Below are 23,092 nucleotides of genomic sequence, written 5' to 3' on the forward strand. Positions count from 1 at the left end.
ATGCCTTTATACCTTGCTGAAGAAACACATTATGACACCTTGGCCTTCAAAGCAGTGTGCAAACGCCAGAAGTGATGGCATGATTCTTTCTTTTCAGCAGCAAACAAGCAAAATAGATAAATGGACTCAAGCCGAAAAAAATTTCAACAGCATCATCAGGACAGCTATCAGTGTTGACTGCACTTCGTGGGAACAGCACTGATGTCAAGCACAGCAACGACTCTCTGGCAAGCCTAAATTGTTGTGGAGCACGCTGTTTTCTCTCCTGGGTATCAGGTCAGGTGTTTTCTAGTTTCTGTCCCTATTGATAGCATTTCTGTTCTGAGGATGGAGTTACTTAAAGCTTATCTCAGATCTGAGCAGCTCCTACCTGATATTGGATTGAATGATTGAAAAGTTGTGCCCTGTGATGCAGCACCCTATTGGACCAGTGGCACGGGCTAATTTGGTCTTCAGGACACACTTAAGAAAGGAGAGCAATAGAGTATCAGGGTGACAATCCAATTAGTTCAATAAAAGCTGAAGTCAAAGCCCAAAAAGTTCTTGTCAGTATGTTAGCAAGGATGTTTAGCTTATCTTGAGTGGCATCTGCAATGTACTGCATCTCAGCTCTGCTTCTACCGCTCAAGAAAAGGTGAAACTGAAGAAGCCGTTCAGCTGGAAAACTGAGTCCTCTCCCTGGCCTCCCTCCCGCTCCTGCAGGCCCTTGCTGCAGCGGGGGAGCTGCCCATGGGGCTTGCAGCCACTGCGCTTCAGCTCTCTGGGGTCGGCGCACTGTTAACAGCAATGTAGACACCTTCTGCAGCGTTATCATGTGAGCAAAGGTGCAATAGCATTTGACAGCCATACATAATCATTCCTCACTATGTTTACTTTGCACAGGTCACCCCTTGTCATGTAAATTTTCCAGATAGGAGTAGGATAAATAGGAGGAGAACAGAAAACAAAAGCTCTCCTGAAATGTGAACAGGATTTTCCTCATTTAACCAAATGCCACAGTAAAAGTAACGTCCCTTGTAACCGCAGTAGATCCATTTTACTCTAAGTTTGCAGAGCCCACTCCCCTGTTTTCCAATTTACACACATGCTCCTGCAGAAAGAGCGAGTTCCCTTTGAGGATTATAAACACTAGATAAGGCTCAATCTTCCCTCAGTAAATTTATAAAAAATAGCTGTTTTTGTGTCATGATTTTGTCTCTATCACACCACCAACACCAGCACCAACACGAGGTTCCAAAGGAACCGCAATCCTGTGGTGGCAAAAGATACGTCACAGCTAGTGGTGGTCTGTCACAGTCAAACAAGTGATACTTGTCCTGCCTTTAATTCCACGGAAATAAAGCCATTTCCACGTTTGGTAGAAGCAGCTTCCCTCATATAAAGGGTCAAAACTTCATGATCGTAACTGTAGCGCAAACCCAGGGAAGGCGATTTATTTCTTCACTTAGTATTAATGGGATGGGAATCTGGCCACCAGGGATTGTGATGCTGTAAAATATGCAGTAAACAATGATTTCATTTATATTAAGAATGAGTACTATATTAAATTTGAGCTAAATATTAAATGAAGAATGTATTAAATATTAAGATGAAGATTCCACACACGTATTATTTGTTGCAGATAAAAATAACTGCATACATAGTTGAGATTAATTCATCCACCATTTCAGAGGCTTCATGTCCTTTAGGGAATGTCACAGATCCATACACAGTCCCAATTGCTGGATTTTGTATTTTTGTGCAGTACATAGACCTAAGAATTTTACTTCCATGCAAATGCCACCTTATACATTTGTGACTACACCTCATAACCAAAATCCTACTTTCCTCTATAGCATAGTATCAAGATCATTTGTTTGGGCTTATAAAACATTCTTCAAACAGCTTTCAGCTCTTCCGCAGTGTATCTGTCATGGGAGATAATCTCCTACAGAACAGGAATCTCCTAGAAGAAGCGGGCAAAAATGCTCATGGTGGAAGCAGGCAACTGAGATGCCTCTGAAGCATTTTATTAAAGCTTTTCCCTCTCTGGCCCCCTTCTTGTACCTTTCTCTCTCTTTGATGATAGTCACATCAAGAGTGAAATTTTACTTTTAGGCCATCTCCAGATAGATGATGGTCGTGCATGTTAGTCCTTGGAGGGTAATTAAATGCAACATCTGAAAGCTGTATTGTACTTCGTTCTCCCTCCATATGGCTAAACTTTCTTTTCGCATAACTAATCTGACATTTGCTGACTGAAGATTGTGTAGTGGAATATGCATTCAATTTGTGCAGAAAAGGTTACATTAGAAACTACTCAGGAAAAAAATTACAAACTGCAACATGGGTTCTGAGGGCACGATACTTTCTCCTAATTTCTTTCAGCTTGATGACAAAGTTTTCCGTGAATTTTCTGTGCCCCGAAACAATTTTCCTAAATTCATTTTCCTTGGTGTGACTTGGCAATATTGTCAGATTAACTAATCTGTTGGCACAGTTATTGTTAAAGAACATATTCTACTGCAAAACATCAGACCCTGGAGGACAATGAGATGAAGAGTTTTATGATCCCTGGTAACTGACATTCATAATCACAATTATTTACTCTTTAAGCCAAATAAAATTCATTAAATAAACTTTTCTTTATATCAAAATCTCTTCTTTGTTTAGACAGATGAGAACAGTGTTATATCTCTCAGGACTGCATCTCTCTTCACAAGTCATGTCCTTCAATACAAAGACCTTCATGTCAAAATCAATCAAAACTCTTCGTCACTTGAAGCTATTTCACTAAAAACAAGATCAGATGTGGGGGGGTTGTTACAATCACAACAGAAATTCTTTGTAGCATATGAAAGGGATACTCAAAATTGCTGAGACCTTTGCCCCTTATTTTGCCAAGATATTCTCAAGAGAAGATACTTGTTCCCAGAGAGCTTCCTTGCAGAGATGTGTCGTAGAAATTTTTAATTAGTGAATTCTTCAGCTTCTTGAGTGAGATGAATAAAGTAAAAAAACAGTTGTGTTCCGGAGGAAGTTTTGCAGCTGTATTTATGGGAAGTAAAGGACTTAATTAAATATGTTACTCTGCAGCAGTGATTTCCACACATAGGTCATTTTAGGAAGGAGATCATATTTTAATTGTCAACGCAGTTCTAATATATTCTTTGAGAAATATTCTCCCTTGGAAAATATTCATAATGGAGTGATTTTACATCCAAGGTAATTTCACAGAGGTTCCAGTACTTTCTCAAGCCTCTGTGAAATCTTAAGTTCAAAACTCACCTGAAATTTCACACAGAGGCTTCAGATCTCACAGAAAACAACTGAAAAACAAATGTGTACAGGAAATTTCAAATCACAATAAGCTTTCTGTGTTGAGTGCCAGAATTGCTTTAGTTCAACACTGACAAACCATGCTATGGTACTCTCCCCATTGGCTTCATCTTCTAGATCTGCTGGTTCAGCATTCTGTCTTCCACCCTCTTTCTTGGCTATAACCTTTCTCAGGTCAGACACTACCAGAAGGTCAGCAACCACGACATCAAGGGATTTGGGCTATGTTCTCTGACCTGACATAAATTTTTGGCATGATGTTCAAAAATTACTTGAGTTTGAAGCTTTTCAAATCACTGTTGTCATGAAAGCTTGAATAACTTTTTTGAAGACAACTGATTCGGTAGTGTATTTGGGACTCTGCAACTTCTGTTTCTCTACATGGATCTTCCAAAGAGTCCAAGGAAACTGAAATTCATATTAGGTGATAGGAAAGGTACACCAAGATCCTCACTGTATTCTGTCTTCCTACTGCCTCTGATAAATTCTGAAATATTCATCTATCTTGCATCTCACCTCATCAAGGGCCACTCTTGTTCATCAGTCAAGGCCCTGTGGAAATACATCTGCTGCTTAAGCCTCAGTTCACCACCTCTGAAAAGAGATATGAGGTTTTGCTAACCTGAGAGTGAAAAGGTACTGCTGCTATCTCTGCTCCAATACTCTAGAGACCCCAAAAGGACAGGAATTTATGTTAACTGCTCAGATGGGTAAGCTCAGTAACCATCATATGCTTTTCACTTACACACAAACACTTTTTCAAAAGACACCAGTATTTCTTAGTCAATTCTTCTTAGCTCAGAAACGTGCATCTGGCTGTACTGCTAGAGTTGATTGCCTTTCTCTAGCAACATCCATGGTTAAATTTCTTTCACTCTACAATGCAACCAGCGCCTATCCCATGTAACATGGTCCCATCACAATAACATTCTCATTTCCAACTTCACATACGTTCTCTTTACTTACACTACCTCCTTGCTTCTCAGCAGTTGCGGATGCTCTCATTGTAGACCTACAAGTCCACGCCAGGTATATCAAAGTCAGCTCTGTCAAAACTGACTTCCAGACTAGCATCCTTCGCTAAGTTTCACACCATCTAAAGTCACTAATAGAAATCTTACATTTATTCTTAGTTTTCCAAACCTTCTGCAGGAATCACAAATGCTTCAGCACTGTCATACAGTTTGAAGGCATATCCACATCATTAACAAGCAGTTCTTTAGGGACCTTTGCATCATGTCCCTAAACCCTGTGACACAGGAGATAATATCTAACTGTCCCTTTTGGCTTTCAATACTGTGAAACTGCATGTTGAACATTCTTAAGAGTACACTCTTGCCATCACAGACAAACATAAACAATGCTCATTTCTTCTTCTCATATCCCACAGGGTAAATGAAATTCCTTCAGTCTTAGCTGCTCAAAATATAAAAGGATGTATATCTGTTGGGAGAAGAGAGGAAGAAATTAGGTAAACTGAGGCATATAGTTTTCACTTTAAAAATCCATAAATTCCTCATTTTCTCCACACCTCCCGTCAGCATGTCAGAGTAAAATCCCAGTATTATTCCCTGGAATTGAACGAGAGTCCTTGGAAACAGAATTCTGCTTATATAAACCATTACAGCATGTCAGGATTCACTTCAAACTATTATTTGGATATAACCCAGAAGTGTCGCAGTAATTCAGTCCCAATGCTCACATGAGAATCTTTTGGAAGGGGTTTTCTACTGCAGACCACTGCCTTCAAGCAGATCGAAAAATACTGAATAGTAGCCTTTCTTTTTTTTTTTCCTTTTGAGCATTTCCTTTCCTTTTTAAATGCCCTATGAAATTAAGAAAAAAAAAATCAGTGCAAAGGTTACTTTTTCTTATATTTTTTATTATAAATGGAATTTTACTGTGACTAGAATTACATTCAATTTGCTCTTTTCAGTGCTTTGAAGGAGTTTGAAAGGTTTACTCTGCTTCACTATAAACAGCACTCTGCAATATTCCCCGTATAACTTGGTGCATAAACCATGAACTGAAAGAGATTATGAAGAGTTAATTTATTTTTACTAGACTTAGTCTATGCAGCAGGGGAGGACGTTTTACTCATATGAGGTAATAAAGTTACAGCGATATTTTTCTTTTCTGTTTCTTTACATGCATTCTCCCAGGATGGAAGATACTCAGGGTATTTTTAAGGGTCTATGCATATTGCTGATAATTTTATTCATTACACGTTTTGGAAGAACGAGCTTCCAGTAGTACATATGCCATTATACCTACACATGCACGCCCATGGTGTGACACAAATAAATTTGATTTAGTGACATGAGCTTTTTTTAAGCCTGGGAACATTAACTTCCTCTAAAATTGTTATGCTGTTTTCCATCTTACTGGTTGAATACTGTGGGATGAGTTTGTATTTGAGGTTTAGTTGATGACTTATAGGTCCTGATTCTTTATAAATTTAGCCCAGGCTGCCCTGGTAGCTTTAATCTGCTCCACAGAGGCCAGTGGAATTGCACTGGTATGAAGGTGGGATAAGAGACAGGAATCACGTACAAATGTGTAATAACAAGCAGCAAGTGATTCGCACTGGGATGGTACTTTGCCGTATTATGGCCTGATCCAAACCCATCTGTAGCCCAGAGCAAATGCACCATAGCTCTGGATCACACCTAGGGACCTCATATTTAGGGACTTCCCCCTGCAAGGCTGTAGCTATCAGCTGCTAGTGTCTTATACACTGCACCATCAGCATCTGGGCTAAAAAAGCCCAGTGGGGTGGTCTCCACTCTGAAAATCTTGCTATGTGAACTGTAGTGTAACTGCGCTACGAAATGAACTTGGGACCATCTTGGAGCAGGAGGGGCCCAGAAAAGCACCAGTGGTTCTCTTCCTCCCCCAGATACGTGATTCATATCTCACCGAAGCCATTAATCCTGGCTTAGTCAGCTGTGAAAAAAGACATACGCTCTTGTGCGGCTTTTCTTTTACTGAGTTAGGACGTCTTCCCTTGTAAATGAACTTATGAAACACCAGAACTATCACGCTGTCTCTGGTGATGTACAACGCCTGTTTGCACAGTGGTATTGTGCTATTACTATTCATTTTGATAGTGTGTTTCCTTCCTCTCCCTGCAGTTGGTTCATCTGAATTGTCGCCAAGATGGTTGCCTTGGAAACTAATTAAGGAAAGCCTTTGGTTAGAAGCAGAGTTTCAAGCATTAAACTATTTGAGAGACAGATGCAGAAATTAAGGTAATGTCTGCTAAGATGAAAGGGTTTATCCTTTATATGGAGAAGAAAGAACCACATTAAATGCTAGGACTGTAACAAAGCAACTTCTATACGACACTGATTTTTAAAACCTGGGAGAGATGTGTGAGTGAGGGATTTTAAAATCAGCCAGGGGCTTAGAAGAGATGACAAAGATTCCCAGAGCTATTAGGGATGGGGAGACGGACAAATACAGTGGGACAAAAAACTCAGGAGATCACATGTTGAGCAAATTCTAGCCAGCTCTCCCTTTCCCTCAAATACTCTGTATCTTCAAAAGACTTCTTGTGAATGTTGTTTTTGAAAAATACCAGTACAGCTAGCGAAAGACCAAATCCTCTCCCCACAGTCCAGGTATGGCGTGAGAAGCATCAGTGTGTACATTTGCTTCCAAAGTACATCAAATGCAGGAGTGAGAGGCTATCACAAATGGCCTTCAGGCTCAACTTTTCTACTGAGGCTGTCAACAAGGGTAACAATTAGTGCCAGCTGCAGAAGCAGCTCATACGACGTGGACACAGGCTAAATAATGAGCACGACCCTCAGAGGGCTTTCTAAGGGCAAACACGCATGCACAAATCCTGTGCACTGAAAAGCCGCAAAGAAAGGCGAACTATGCGGCAAATTGTGCTTTTACAGCTATCTATTAACTGAAGTTCAAAGCAAATACAATCTCTCTACGAGCACAATGGTAACAATTTAAATATTGTCTCCAGGATAATGTTCAGGATAATGGTTGGCTCTATACTTGCAGCAGCGTAACTGAGAAAAGACTTTGGTTCTCTGTACTTTTAATGGCAATGCAGAGGTTGCCTGTAACTGCACAAAGGCATACTACAAACGTTGTGGTAAAAATATGCAAAATATCAAAAGCAGATGCATGTGTGTGCATTGGTGTGTGCATTTATATCCCATAAATTATCATAAAACATAAAATGAGTAATTGCTACTACCACAGAAAAATAAAAACTCTAATGGTGACTTCAGGTTCATATGCCTCTGGCATAAGAAACCAGAGTTGCTTGGCAGCGGTCTTCTACATACAGCAGCTTGCACGTTTATGGTGAGACATTTTGTATTAATTATTATTATTACTGATCAGATACATTTAAAACTGTGCTTTAATGTCTTTTGAACACTTTTAAGCTTTGTGTGCCATTACCTCAGTCATTCTGCAGGATGACTAATACTCTGTTAAATTCCTGTCATTTGGAACCTGCCTTGCTTTATGAAGTCTGGATGACAGCTTTGGAGAGACATTACTATTTACAAGCTAGAAATTCTCTCCTCAGGTATGTGTGAAATGTGCTATATGTGGGGCAGATTAACCCAAGATGTTACTTCTCTCTGCTTTAGCAATCCACCTCTGGCCCTTTATCAGTTTTACAGCTGATAGGAGCAGGCCCTTTAAGGCAGATACAGCTGTTGCTTTTGACATATGCCCATTTTTTACTTACCTTCCACTAGCTACGGTCCTGAGGGTGACTTACCTAAGTAATTCCCATTTCTTCCCCTGGTTGTGAAGGGAAAGAAGTGACCTTTCACTCTGCTTTAGATCCTGGTTTCAACAATACACATGGGCACCTAATGAAGAAATGTCCTAAATTTTGAGTTTCTAGTTCATTGGAAACATAGGAATGAACTGTACCGGTTTCTGAGTGACGTTACACAACACTGATACTCTCTCGGAGCCTCAGCTGATCCCCTCCTCTGCTCCGCACAGCTCCCTACGGAAATCGGGCTGTGACACGGCCATGGCACTGAGCCCTGGAGACCGCGGCAGGGCCACACTGCTCTGGAGGCTGTGCTCCACGGAGTGCAGTACCTTCGGAGGACACGGCATCACTGGGGTGCACAGGCAAAGCAGAAGCTGAAGCTACCCACAGCTCTGCTCCTCCTTCAAGCATCCCACTGTGTTTATAGGCAGTTATGGTATTTTTAATTGCTACAGAGAACACAAGCAAACCCACACCAGACTGTTTATAATGTAACACGTAAACCAAGAAGCTTATGTGAAAGCAGCGCTGATTTTTTCACTTACATTTTTCCTTATTGTTGTTGTTTTTAATGACTATTGGTCAACCAAATACTGCAGTTTTGTACTTATGACACCCTAAATGTGAAAGCTGTTGTGCAGTGAGCACACTCCTCTGAGATCTGAACAGCATTGCAGAGGGATGCAGCTGTGGCTGTACTGAAAAGCTGCAGACCATCTTCCTAATCTGAAAATTTCAGACGCAAAGGTCAAGTCGTAGTCAGTGCTTGCACTGGACAGAGTGCAATCCATCAGATTACCCTTCTTAATCCTACGGACGCTTTACTTCAAGTCGTCTTTGACAGTTTGACTGTCATTGTAAAATTTTGGGGATTGCATTCTCTACTATAATATTGCTTCTGCTTTGTGAGATGCCTCCACTCAATACAGACGTTGCCTTGGAGCCTAACCTTTATGACTATGTTTGGAGATAGTGTCCTTTTGATAAAAGCATGCAGTCTCTGGAATAAACAGGTCTTTTGTAAAGTTTCACCATTTTGATCCTGAATGGAGTTTCTTCCTCCTTATTTTCCCTCAGGAGATTTTCTTCTAAACGGACATAAAGCCACTCTAGTCTGAAATACAGCTTGTTATCTTGGGAATGAGAAAAACATATTTCTTAACTCAAAAACGTGTCTCTAAATACACGGTTGAACAGGCTAAAGCTTACTGTTAGTTCTCAGAAGAAAATGTTCTGTTTATGAGAACAAAATTTTATATCTGTGAAGGAATACTGGAATATTTTAGCATCAAGGGACAAGAAGTGTGGGGAGCTTATGAATTTTGCATGACACAAGTGTTGCTATCTGTATGCTTGAGAGGCCACTAGATGATTAAATTGGATATAGTTTTGTTGTGCAAGGAGGGATATGGATCCACATGCTCAATGGTTATAGAACTACAGGGCAAGTGAACAAACAGATGGTAACTTACAGAATGACTATTAATCTCTCTGCTTCCCCTCTACTCTGCAGCTGAAGAGACGGCCAGGGGTGATTTGGGCAGGGTATCCACCTCAAGGACACAATATGGGGCCCATCACAAGATTCTCTGGAAGGGGAATGAAACCAGATGTGCTGCAAAGTGAAACCTGGCACAAAACAGGTTACCCAGGCAGAGTAGGAGCTGAGGACTCCTCTTTCCCCTACCTTACATTTACATACCAGGGGGAGAGAGCTAGGAGAGATCCTTTCCTGTGTACCAGCCAGCCCTCAGAAGAGAAATACTTCATATGACAGGTTTCAGATCTTGGAAACATAGGGACATACAGATGTGCCAGATGCTAAAGGCATATGGAATACTCAAGGTCACTGACTCACATGTCTGTATGTCGCTGGAGGAAGGCACAGAATATTCCAGCAGGACCTGAAGTCTCTGAAGAAAATCATCAGATGCGTAATTGCCTTTAGATAAGCCTACACTTTTGGAAGAGAGGAATACCCTGGTTTGAACCGGTTGAAAAAAGCATCAAAGGAAGAGAACTGCACACACTGACCGGCCTGATACAGGAGAAGAGGTCACTCTTATTTAATCCAAGCACTAACACACAGCCATGATATGCGGTTTCTGGAGCAGAGAACTGACAAGCTTGCTGAATGGCCTGGCCAAGAGCCCAAAAGTCTGATAGCAAACTCAGCACGTGTGTAGACTGTTTAGTGGTTTACAGTCTGTTTATTTCTGCTATGACTTTTGTTCCTTAATAAGTCCTCTTTAAGCTTCTGAAATCCAGGGTCACTGGCAAATGCTGCTGTTGTCCCTGAAAAAATGAAATGACAAGTGCCACGCATCTCCACAGTAACCACAGTAAACCCCCTCTCTGGAGGGAGGCATCACTCCCGGAAGGTGATGGGAGAGTTGACCTTTGAAAATGTGCTCCTGAGGAGGCCAAAAAAGGGAAAGGGATGGAAACACAACTGGGCTGAGGCAGCCTATGCCAACCCTCTGTGGGACAGAGTTTGTCCATCAGTACTCTGCCATAACAGGTAAAGAGTCTTGGCTTCCCTTTGCTCTCCCTGGGAAAGAGCTCTTCAAAGCCACCTGCAGTTGTGCAGTCAGCATGCTGTTAACGTGCTCAGATGTTACTGCCTCTTAGCTGAGCAGACTTTCTAGACTCCACAGAAAGCACTGATTTGACTTTCTAAACTGCGATAAAATGCTAGATTTGAAATGTGCAAATCCAGAGTTATCTTTCCCCTTAATGGTATGCTATCAGCAAACACAGTTGGCTAAAAAGAACACAACTCACCACTCCCTTGAGCAAACTGGCTGGACGGATTTAAGTACCATACATACTTGTGAGACTTTTTAAAGTACTTTATGAGAAGATAACAAGGTAAGCTGAGGAGATGGAAGGAAAAGCCTAAAACCAGTAATTGTTCAGCTATCATAGAGCAGAATCATAGAATAGAATTGTTTAGGTTGGAAAAGACCTCTAAGACCATCAAGTCCAACCGTTAACCCAGCACTGCCAAGTCCACCACTAAACCATGTCCCTAAGCACCACATCTACACGGCTTTTAAATACCTCCAGGGATGGGGACTCAGCCACTTCCCTGGGCAGCCTGTGCCAGTGCCTGACTACCCTTTCACTGAAGACATTTTTCCTAATATCCAATCTAATCTTCCCCTGCTGCAACTTGAGGCTGTTTCCTCTCATCCTGTCACTTGCTACTTGGGAGAAGAGACTGATCCCCACCTCGCTACAGCCTCCTTTCAGGTAGTTGTAGAGAGCGATAAGGTCTCCCCTCAGCCTCCTCTTCTCCAGGCTAAACAACCCCAGCTCCCTCAGCCCCTCCTCATCAGCCTTGTGCTCCAGACCCTTCACCAGCTTCGCTGCCCTTCTCTGGACACGCTCCAGCACCTCAATGTCCTTCTTGGAGTGAGGGGCCCAACACTGAACACAGGATTCGAGGTGCGGCCCCACCAGTGCTGAGTACAGGGGCACGATCACCTCCCTGGTCCTGCTGGCCACACTATTTCTGATACAAGCCAGGATGCTATTGGCCTTCTTGGCCACCTGGGCACACTGCCAGCTCATGTTCAGCCAGCTGTCAACCAACACCCCCAGGTCCTTTTCCACCAGGCAGCTCTCCAGCCACTCTTTCCCCAGCCTGTAGCGTTGTATGGAGTTGTTGTGACCCAAGTGCAGGACCCAGCACTGAGCCTTGTTGAACCTCATACACTTGGCCTTGGCCCATCGATCCAGCCTGTCCAGGTCCCTCTGCAGGGCCTTCCTACCCTCCAGCAGATCAACACTCCCACCCAACTTGGTGTCATCTGCAAACTCACTGAGGGTGCACTTGATCCCGTCGTCCAGATCCTTGATAAAGATATTGAACAGAACTGGCCCCAGTACTGAGCCCTGGGGAACACCACTTGTGACCAGCTGCCAGCTGGATTTAACTCCATTCACCACCACTCTTTGGGCCCGGCCATCCGGCCAGTTTTTTACCAAGCAAAGACTACGCCCATCCAAGCCATGAGCAGCCAGTTTCTCCAGGAAAATGCTGTGGAAAACAGTGTCAAAGGCTTTACTAAAGTCCAGGTAGAAAACATGCACAGCCTTTCCCTCATCCACTAAGCGGATCACCTTGTCATAGAGGAGATCAGGTTAGTCAAGCAGGACCTGCCTTTCGTAAACCCATGCTGACTGGGCCTGATCCCCTGGTTGTCCTGTACATGCCACGTGATGGCACTCAAGATGGCTCCACAACCTTCCCTGACACCAAGGTCAGGCTGACAGGACTGTAGTTCCCCAGATCCTCCTTCCCGCCCTTCTTATAGATGGGCATCACATTTTCTAACCTCCAGTCAAGTGGGACCTCCCCGGTTGGCCAGGACTGCCGATAGATGATGGGAAGTGGCTTGGTGAACACCTCTGCCAGTTCCCTCAGTACCCTTGGGTGGATCCCACCTGGCCCCATACACTTGTGTGTGTCTAAGTGGTGTAGCAGGTCGCTAACCATTTCCCCTTGGATTATGGGGGCTTCATCCTGCTCCACGTCCCTGTCTTCCAGCTCAGGGGGCTGGGTACTCCGAGAACAACCGGTCTGACTATTAAAGACTGAGGCAAAGAAGGCATTAAGTACGTCAGCCTTTTCCTCATCCTTTGTCACTATGTTTCCCCTCGCATCCAATAAAGGATGGAGATTCTCCTTAGTCTTCCTTTTGTTGCTAATGTATTTATAGAAATATTTTTAATTGCCTTTTACAGCAGTAGCCAGATTAAGTTCTAGTTGGGCTTTGGCCCTTCTCATTTTCTCCCTGCAGAACTTCACGACGTCCTTGTAGTCCTCCTGAGTTGCCTGCCCCTTCTTCCAAAGGTCATCAACTCTCCTTTTTTTCCTGAGTGCCTGCCAGCTCTCTGTTCAGCCAGGCCAGCCTTCTTCCCCGCCTGCTCGTCTTTTGGCACATGGGGACAGCCTGCTCCTGCACCTTTAAGATTTCCTTCTTGAAGAATGTCCAGCCTTCCTTGACTCCTTTGCCTTTCAGGACTGCCTCCCAGGGGACTCTGGCAACCAGGCTCCTAAACAGGCCAAAGTCTGCCCTCTGTAAGCCCAAGGTAGCAGTTCTGCTGACCCTCCTCCTTACTTCTCCAAGAATTGAAAACTCTACCATTTCCCAATTGCTATGCCCAAGATGGCCTCCAACCATCACATCACCCACATATTCTTCTCTGGTCACAAACAACAGGTCCAGTGGGGCACCTTCCCCAGTTGGCTCCCTCACCAGCTGTGTCAGGCAGTTATCTTCCACACACTTCAGGAACCTCCTGGGCTGTTTCCTCTCTGCTGTATTGTATTGCCAGCAGACATCTGGTAAGCTGGAGTCCCCCACAAGAGCAAGGGCTAGCAAGCATGAGACTTCTCCCAGCTGCTTACAGAATATTTCATCTGCCTCTTCATCCTGGTTGGGTGGTCTATAACAGACTCCCACCATGACATCTGCCTTGTTGGCCTTCCCCCTGATTTTCACCCATAAACACTCAACCCTATCGTCACCCTTGTTAAGCTCTATACAATCAAAACACTCCCTTAGGTACAGGGCTACCTCACCGCCTCTCCTTCCTTGCCTATCCCTTCTGAAGAGTTTATAGCCATCCATTGCAGCACTGCAGTTGTGCGAGTCATCCCACCATGTTTCTGTGATGGCAACTATATCATAGTTTTCCTGCTGCACGGTGGCTTCCAGCTCCTCCTGTTTGTTGCCCGTGCTGCGTGCATTGGTGTAGAGGTACTTCAGTTGGGCTACTGATCCTGCCACCTTCTGAGGGAGGAAGCCCTAATTCCTATATGACCATTCTCAGGCGCCGTGGTTTCTAACACATCAATAACCCTTGTGTCTTTGCTGCTGCATGGATCTCCATCCCCTACCTCCACTGAGACAGCAGACTGAGGGACCTCGCTAGCACACCGTCCCTCGAACACTGGCATGCTGCCTTCAGGCTTATCAACGTGGGGTCCACCATTACTGACTCTCCCTGCAGAAACTTAAGTCATTGCTTTTCAGTATCAGAAAAAAAAACCCTCTGGAAATTGTTGCCAGAAGACATTTTTAGCATCAGAGGCATCAGCCTGGGATCTGCTTGGGCAATTCTTTGTCAAGTGAATGGTCCTAGTAAAATAAATGGGACAATACTCATAAAAAAGTGCTGCATAACTAACTGGACTATGTTATGTTTAGTTTGCTTTACTATCTAGCTTGGTTTCCTAAACAAAAAGTTCTAAATCCATTTTTGATGCTGCAATTTCAAATAATTTTGCTCATGGGTATCTTCAATGAAATTAAGTAGAAATAGTCATAGTACATCAACAGGGCGACATATATGACATAGTATTTATGTGTGAAAATGTCTGCAGAATTTGGTTGCAAAACAATGGACCGATAGTATTCAACTGTTTGGCTAAAACTGGCTGATACGGTCCTAAAATCCAACTGCAAGACAATTTTAAGATCTTTTAGAAACAGTTGAGATAATGTAGGATAAAGATTTCATGGAAATGTCACAATTTTGTGTAAATAAAGTTCAAAGGATGGCCAGCGGGCATCATACAGAGAGAGAGTCATTTCACAGTACAGAGATGGGCTACATACAATACAATAATAACAACAGAAAGGCTCTAATTATGCAAAAGTGTGAGTACCGTACAGTGTACTGTAGAGTTTGGGGAAACCTGGAGGCCCCAGTAGCAAATCTTTAGTTAAACAGATGCTAATCACATTGATAGAAAGCTGATCAAACATTTAATAAAATTACAACTTCACTAGGTTTGACTTTAGAATGCTTGTAGACGGAAAGAGTTTGCCCTTTTTTTGCTATATGGCTTGCTTGGTATATAGCTTTCATTTTAGGCACTTGAATAGTTCGATTATTTTTTTTCTCTCACTTGTGCAATATAAGAAAAAGAGAGAACAAAATGTAAATGGAGTCAGAAAGATCAAGCAAAAGGCCTGTTCCCCAGCTGAGAGTGGGCCCAAAGAGCTATTCAAGCTTGGCTCAAGAGTGCTATCCTGCACCGTTTTAAGAGGAGTGGGCTGTGGGTATGGTGTTTCGCATCTTTGGCAAGAACAGGAGCAAATGGAAGGGGGAAAAAAAGTTTCTTACACGTTGCTGTATGAATTTCCCTAAAGAGAGCATTCACCATATTGATTAAAAATACAGTGTAAAATGCAATGCTGTGTATTAGTATCACAACCATACCAGCTGTCAGAGTTACAGACCAGCATCGGCTTGTGCTATGTTCTCTTGAGCTCCTCTTTCCTTCCTGTTGCCCCCTGTAACCAGCAGCGATGAGACTGGCCATGACTACAGTGATTCAGACCCCGCAGACTGGCCCTCGTGATACACCTCAAGGCTTGACAGCAACTGAACATTTTCAGAAGGAACTCAGTGAATATAGCTTTTGCATTTCCCAGGGTTTACGACAGTGAGGTCAGTTTGCCAATAGTTTACAATACAACATTTCTAAGAGATATGCTAATACTTCATGAAATTTGAACGTTACTTTTGTGTTACTATTCCATACTATAAACCCACAGTTAAATTTATGAAGTGGCAATAATCAGAGGGTTTTTCAGTCTTAATGTAAGTGAATTCCCACATGCCTACGAATAAACAAGCAGCGTGGATTTGGTTCCATACCAATACCAGCTTTGCTGTGAGCCCAGGCAGCAGGGAACTGTTCTGCTTCTGCTCCCTGCGATGTGTATCTGTTACTACACCTCTTCAAGCACATTGCACAGCACACCCAGCAGCACACGCATTCTGGGTAGCACCGTGGGATGGCCAGAGGGTATGGCCATTCCTCTCGGGCAAAGCAAACACGGGGAAGGCCATGCAATAGCAAAACAGTCACCCAAAAGTGCATCTTCCCCAATCACGGTGTTTAGACTCTACCACCCACAATCTAAGCCTGTCAACAGCACTGGGTGTGCAGAGGGAAGGGCTTCATATACCAAAAAGTGCTAATGAGCTGTTTGGACTACCAGCTGAATTTTTCATTAGCAATATTTCCATGTGGGAATTCTTTAAGATGATTCAAAACTACTTCACTGGCTTTTTATTTCCTGTTTCATGTTCCACTTAACAAACTGCACCTGTCTTGCAATCCCTACAAGTAGCCCTGATGCCAATAACATTACTCTGGCAGCTGACGTTTTAGGTTCTTAACCTAGTTAAAAATAATTCATTATTAACATTTGGGAAAAAATATCACAGAGACATTTCCTGGTAGGTTACATGTAAGTGCTGCCACCAACTATGAGCATCACTGAGGCATTTTAATTTTACTAGGTACCAGCCAGTTGTTGGGACTCACATCTCAATGGATATTTAATTAATTTCTAGAAATAGACACTTCTGGAAACATTAATGACATCTGTCAGAGAGATCACAATTTCTGAAAAGCATATACCTGTTCCAAAATGGTGTTGATTCTGTCTACTTCACAGTCAATTAAGTATCTTTTTTCTTGCCGCCTGTCCATCTCCTCTATAATTCTTCTGAATTCCTGAACATCCTTTATGCTTCCTACAGATCTGGCTGTCACTTGCCAGTTGTTCTGTACTGCTGCTTCCATAATCGCCTGAAGAATGGAAAATCCTGTAGGGGGAAGAGACAATGCAACCATTTAAAAACAGAAGAAAAATAAAAACTATTTTGAATGTTTGAAAAAAGGTTCACAAAAACTTGCATCATCTAAAGGGACAGAGACTAGCTAATAGGCTGCAAGTGCTTCATTACTTGGGAAAGCAACAGTGTAGGGACCAGTTTCTTCTTTCAGCTATGCCACTGCCAAAGTCACTGACTTCAGCGGAATTGCTTGGCGGTATATTACTGTGAGGCGTATCAGAATCTGTCCAATATATCATATTATGATCCTCTCAGGGATGTTTATGGTCGTGCTGGGGTCCGTGCCAGCTGAGAATAGGAGCCTGCAGCCATTACTTGGGCAAAAGTCCATCAGCTTGAAGAGCGGGACAGAAGGGGTAATTTGCCTGTGCAGACTGCAGCACTGGGTCATTAACTGGCAAAGATCCAAGCACTGCACAAGAATGCCAATTAAGTCATTGTACTGGTGATTGGAGACACGAACCACAGGAGAGTATTTTACTGATACTCACTTTGATTTCAAAAAATGTTTTTAAATATGGAGTCTAGCAGCATTAACCACACTTTCAATGCTTTCATTAAGGTAATACCAACTCATTTAGCAGCCTCAACAGAGGAGAGAAGCAGCACAGAATGACCAAAGACTGCACAGTGGCAAATTATACAAGCAAACAGCATTTCATTTCTTGTGAGCAGCCGTGCCTCGGTGGCAGACAGAACTCAAGTCAAGTCCCTAAGTGAAAGATGGTGGAACTGGGAACGGTAATCTCCTTCAAGTCATGCTATGTCAGCATCATCAGACATAGATTTGCATCCCTTTATTACAGTACATAGCTGGGAATTTGGTGAATTACCTGTTTTGATTCAGGAAATTAAAATTTTTGCATAGTTCTAATTGTTTCAAATCTGGGCAGATGCCAATCAAAGACAGAGGTCATCCGCTTCAAGCACACACAGTGGTTTCCAGTGGAGTTACTTTGTACAGAAGCATCCATGTGAGCTGTGTTTCTGTCCAGGTAATTTATTTGCAAAAGTTTCAGTCCAATCATTTAGTCATGCTGTGGATTTCTTATCCACAGCCAGATCTGAGCAGCTCAGAATGTCTTCACACACACAAAAACATAAACATATAGGATCAACAATCAATTAACTGTGCTCTGTGATAACCAGTCCCCTATGCTTCTGAAACTGAAAGGAGTTTGAGGTACAGAGGAACAATACGTTCACTGCTTCGAATTATACCAATAGCTATTCTGAACTCGGACATCATTGTAGGGGTATACCGATAACAAAGAACTTGTGCTGCAGTCTGATCTTCTGTAGCCTGCTGTAAATCTGTAGCGGCTGTCTGAAGCCAGAGGAGCTGCGTCATTACCTCATTACAGACACAAACAAGGGAAGTGTGATTTTCTAGATTGCAGTTAGATTATTACAATTTACCACGTGACTTCCTTAAGTCTCACTCAAATGTCCTCACTTTCCCTGTGCAGCCTCCTTGATCCTTCATACTTGCCTTTGTATGAATGCGCTTTACTATCCCATGAAAGGTGGTGACAATTAATACGTATGCTGGTTGGGAATTCTTTCTGGCATCTTCTTTCCCCTGAGACTATTGAAAGGGAGGCATTTACAGATGTATAGTACAATGAACTCAGTCTTCCTTAACATCATATTTTACAAAAATGGCTGTGAAGTCTGTGACAGCATTGTCATTCCATTACAAGTAGGAGGAAGATCTAAGCCTAAGATATTTGGTTGGCTGCAAATGAGGAATTTTGATGTGGGAACATAAATACACTAATGGGGATTTACAAATGCTTTGTGTACAAAGATGTGCTTTTAAAAAAATATGATTCCACTAAGTAATGAATATTTACAACTTTGTTTCATCATTCATATAATGTCTAAGTATGAACCATGAGCTTGCCGTAAACAACAGAAAAAGTCCATAAGTCTATTTTTTTCACTCCAAATTGAACAAAATGGTTCAACATATTATAAAAAAATGACAGTAAAAAAATCTGTAGCTCTATATTTTGCTAATAACACATACAAAACTTACGAATTGTCTCAAGGAAAGAAGTGAAAATGAACACACTGGAGAGCAGATGCCATTGGTTGACTGCCATGCACCCGGTTTCAGTTAGCACTGTTTGAATCAGAGCTCGCTTTGTCAATCCTTGAGTATCTCAGAAGAAATCTGGGCAATTTTCCTAATTTTGTGCAATTGCATGTTTGTGTGGGTGTCAGTGTGTGTGTCTTTGCATGCGTGTGTATTAGTCAGTGGTTACCATTTCAAGAAAGAGAAGAGCAAGGTTACTCAGCAGCCTTTCTCCTATGCATGAAAATACAATTACAGTAATCTTAGTGTGAAAAAGTTCCAGAGCTTCATCATTTCTGTCTTCTCTACCTCCTGTTTCTCCTTGTCACACCAAGTCTTCACAGTCACAGTCCCCTCTACCCTTGCCAGTTCTTGAAATCCTCCCCATGGTCACCGTCTGCGCTGTGCCAGCTCGCCTCTCTTGGGCCCTCTCCCTCTCCTGTCCTGGCTTTGAGAAGTACCATTTGCCTTTCCTGCGACGGCTCATTAGGCCAGTCTTCTGACGACCTTTACAAAGCCCATTCCCCTTGCTTTACAAAAGCACGGTTCACCCCTCCTGCTTTCAGGAAGGCAACACACTCGCATCTTTGCAAACACGCACTGATTGTCCCAACCTCTGCTCTCTCTCCATGCCTATTGCCTTCAGCGCCATTTACTACATTTTACCTTGTTACCCATTACGTGATAGTTCTGTAAACAACATGTTCCAGGCTCCAGCTGCACTTTACCATTAAGAGAGCTGTTACATAAGCAGTGCCATTGTTTAAATAAAAGGACCATTTTATCTTCAAATGTGAACTTTTCTTTCTCCTTAGCATAACAACACAAGCTGTGACATTTTGGGGGTGCTGCCTGGGTAACGAATGGGGAACTTAATTTGCCTGTTCTGTGCACGTCAGTGACCAGACCTGTACACCGAGCTTTGCCATTCCCTACCCTCCGCCGTGCGAATGCTTCACAAGAGGTGCTTGCTCCTGAGCACCCCGGAGGTGCTGAACTCTCACGGGCGCCTCTCATCTCATTCACCCTGAAGGAAACCAGCCAGCCATGGCAACTATCTCTATTTTGTAGTTTTTCTATGGTCTGCATCAGATCTACCCAGAATGACTAAAGGACTGATAATTCACCACAGCTCTGTGAAGAAGCCATGCAGGAAAGGCTTTCATTAATACTGTTGCCAGTTTATACTACTTCAATCGATAAAGCCAAAAAAATAGTAGGTAAGACAAGAAAAACGCACACCCTCCTAGAAGATGACAGCAATAATATAATCTTGAAACAGGTTCATAACACCATTACTAAAATTCAGAGGTTGTTCATTCTATAGTCATTAACACAAATACAGACAACGGGAAAAATTCATTCAGATCCCAATCTGATCATTCAACCTCTTTTTTCTTAGTCACACCTTGGATGTGAAAAAGCAGGAGGATGGAAGGCATGCATTTTTCTGGAAGCACTGCTTCTGAAGCTAGCTCGGCTGATGGCACCACATTCCTTCACTGCACTACGTTATTAACACATTGGCATTACTGATTTACAAATATGTCTGGTCACACAATGGTGATGTCCATACTTGCCAGGTCATGTAACAGACCCGTATTAGGTTTTGGTCCCTTTTAGCCATGTACTGGGGAGGGGTTGAATGCAATCTCACCAGTCAATCTGATCTGCACCCACTAAAAACTTAGACAATCCTGGCCTTAATATTCAGTTGTGTCATTGTCTGGCTTATTCTTAAAATACTGATGATTTAAAAGAGCTAAGCTCATCTAAACAGTCTGGAAAATAACTGGGCTGGAGGTAGATATAGTAATAAAACTAAACCAAAACAAGTGCCCAGCTTACCTCTCAGTGAACTGAAGCAACTTTTGAGTTTTGCTGACTGAAGCTTGCAAAGAGGGAAAATATTCAATATAAATTTCCCTCAAAGCAGGGAAAATGTTATTTGTCGCAATGCTATCTCTGTACTTTAAACAACCCAGTCCTCCCTGCAGCTGGACTAAGGCGCAAATTCAGGCAGTATCTTCATACTTCTGCCAGGGAAGCAAGGCCTGTATCTCAGTCTCTCAGATCATCCATTTGACACAAGCATCTCTCAACTGACCCTACTAACACAGGCAAAGAGGACATTTCACTCTCTTGCATCTATGAAAGCTCATGAAACTTATCCCACATGCACGTAAGCAAAATTCATCTGAGCAGTTTGCTCAGCCGTATGAAATTCTATGTACTACATCACTGAACGTAGTCTCATTAAAACAGCAGTCATTAATGTGTCATGAGTAAATGACCACACTGGAACTCCTGTAGCATCATGTGAGCCCTCGCAGTTGGCACCAAGTACTTACTGAGAAAACATTACCACTTATGTAAATCATTCTTTTCCTGAATGTTCCTGGCAAGATCTCAGACCTTTGCCTCCTATTAGAAATGAAAGAGCATTTGCTTGCCGTCCCTCTTTCTTTTGCCTTGCTGAGTACCAAAGATCTCTGAAGGGTGTATTTTCCTGGCACGCAGCATGCTTGTGCCAGCTGAATGAACATCAGCTCTGATCTGAATACTCGTGTTGTGAACTATGTATCTGGGACACGATACGAAGAACTAAGCTTCTGGCCTATGAGTGAACTTCAGGGATTTACGTGTGGAGCTGTGTTTGACAAGGGCACAATGAACTCACCAAAAAGGAGGCCATCAAGACAAGTGCTTCCCCAAGACAAACACAAATTCTATGACACCAGCTTACATTTCAAGCATACCAGAGGTCTGTAAGTTGAGATATACTTGTATATTTTGTGTTTGGCACTGAGCCTAGCGTTAATTTAAAAGCAAACAGATCAACATGTTAGGCGTGAGTAAAAAACAACTAGCCAACCCAAAACACCCCCCATCATTCAAAATCCAAACACGTCAGTGAGGCAAGTATGCTTTGCATAACCTATGTCTGCTTAACAATTTTATAGTAGGGGAAGAAGCAAGGAACAAGCTACTAAATTAGTCACCAGTAAGAGACGCAGCAAATGACTAGCACACTGGAGTGCTCTTTCAGTCTAACACATGCAAGTTCAAATTATTAAATAAAAGTAGAATAACTGCATTCCGTCTGTTTTTGACCTGATCACTTCTATCTGGTAACCAGCACGCAAAGTGTTACACTCCACTATTCTGGTAGCAGACAACCTTCTAGACCAAGTAGCAAACACACTCTAAGATTTTTTTCTTCTGCTTTTTCTATTCAGTAAACCTCTAGTTTCCCCTGTACATATATTACATTATTGCAACCTGCCATCCATAAACAGAGAAATCTACACAAATAGATATGTCAGCTTGGTTGAGTAAATGTGAACTTGCCTGGCTCTAAAGGAGAATTTACACGAACCATCTGGTCCGCATTTGCTCAGGATGGGATACAGCTAAACATGCAGGGAAGGAATTCAGATCTGCCGAATGCAAGTAAAGGACTTTTTTTTTTTTTTTTTTTTTAAATGGTTCTTTCTGAATGCATTTCACCTTGATCTGTTCTTTCATAACAACTGTGCATCTCACTCACCCCTCGTTTTACTCAAGTTTTAGGTCAGTGCAACTCCAGTGTTTTTGAATGAAGCTGTGCCAGTGTAAAATGAGAATAATGTAGTAAGGGATCAAAGAGTACAATAACCAAGGGCAGACATAAAGATGCCGTAAGCAACACTGTCACTTCCGTAAGGGGACTTATTCATATGACTTTCACAATGATGTGGGCAAGTCTTCTGGTGTAGGACAGATAGGTATACCTCAATAAAACAACATCATTCAAAGTTTATCAAAAGAGCTGTGCTCTAGTTTTAGCCTTGCTATGCAAATCTTTATTTAAGTATTTCCAAGGGAATAATAATTGAGCGATTACAGTTTCTGGTTGCAGATGGGTAAGAAAACAGATGAGATGGGAACACTTTAAAACCAGAGTATGTTCTGCTTGAGGAAAATGTAACAGGTAAACAACTGTGCAGAGAAGGCAGAAGAACTAGCACAGAAAATCAGAGAAAGGAATAATGTATTTTGAGAAGTGACAGAAGGTGAAGAGCATTGTGTTGTCCAGTGGGCATGGGCTGTAGGGTATCCTCTGTGTACTTATTACTAAGAACTCTTGATACTGATGCTATCGGAAAGCTGACAGAGGTAGCGGGGAGGGCGTTCTGTCACCAGAGGATGCTGAGATCTGGGAGACGTGGGCCTAGGGGTAGTGGAGAGCCGTCCCAAAAGGAAAACTTTTTTTACAT

General features: G+C 42.5%; 1 protein-coding gene across 6 annotated transcripts in view; it reads right to left on the reverse strand.

The window, feature by feature from the left end:
- Nucleotides 1-23,092, reverse strand: part of GRIA3 (glutamate ionotropic receptor AMPA type subunit 3) — a 160,153-nt gene that overhangs the window by 74,834 nt on the left and 62,227 nt on the right. For all 6 annotated transcript variants that reach the window (XR_015702587.1, XR_015702589.1, XR_015702588.1 and 3 more), the window contains exon 4: nt 16,536-16,723. Coding sequence is in view for 3 of the 6 variants with exons in the window: in XM_087748578.1 (XP_087604704.1) it covers nt 16,536-16,723 (188 nt within the window). In the remaining 3 variants the exon portion in view is untranslated. The remainder of the gene's footprint in view (nt 1-16,535; nt 16,724-23,092) is intronic.

Source organism: Nipponia nippon, unplaced genomic scaffold (assembly GCF_047370975.1).
Source record: "Nipponia nippon isolate SJK-2023a ecotype South Korea unplaced genomic scaffold, ASM4737097v1 scaffold_12, whole genome shotgun sequence".
NCBI lineage: Eukaryota > Metazoa > Chordata > Aves > Pelecaniformes > Threskiornithidae > Nipponia > Nipponia nippon.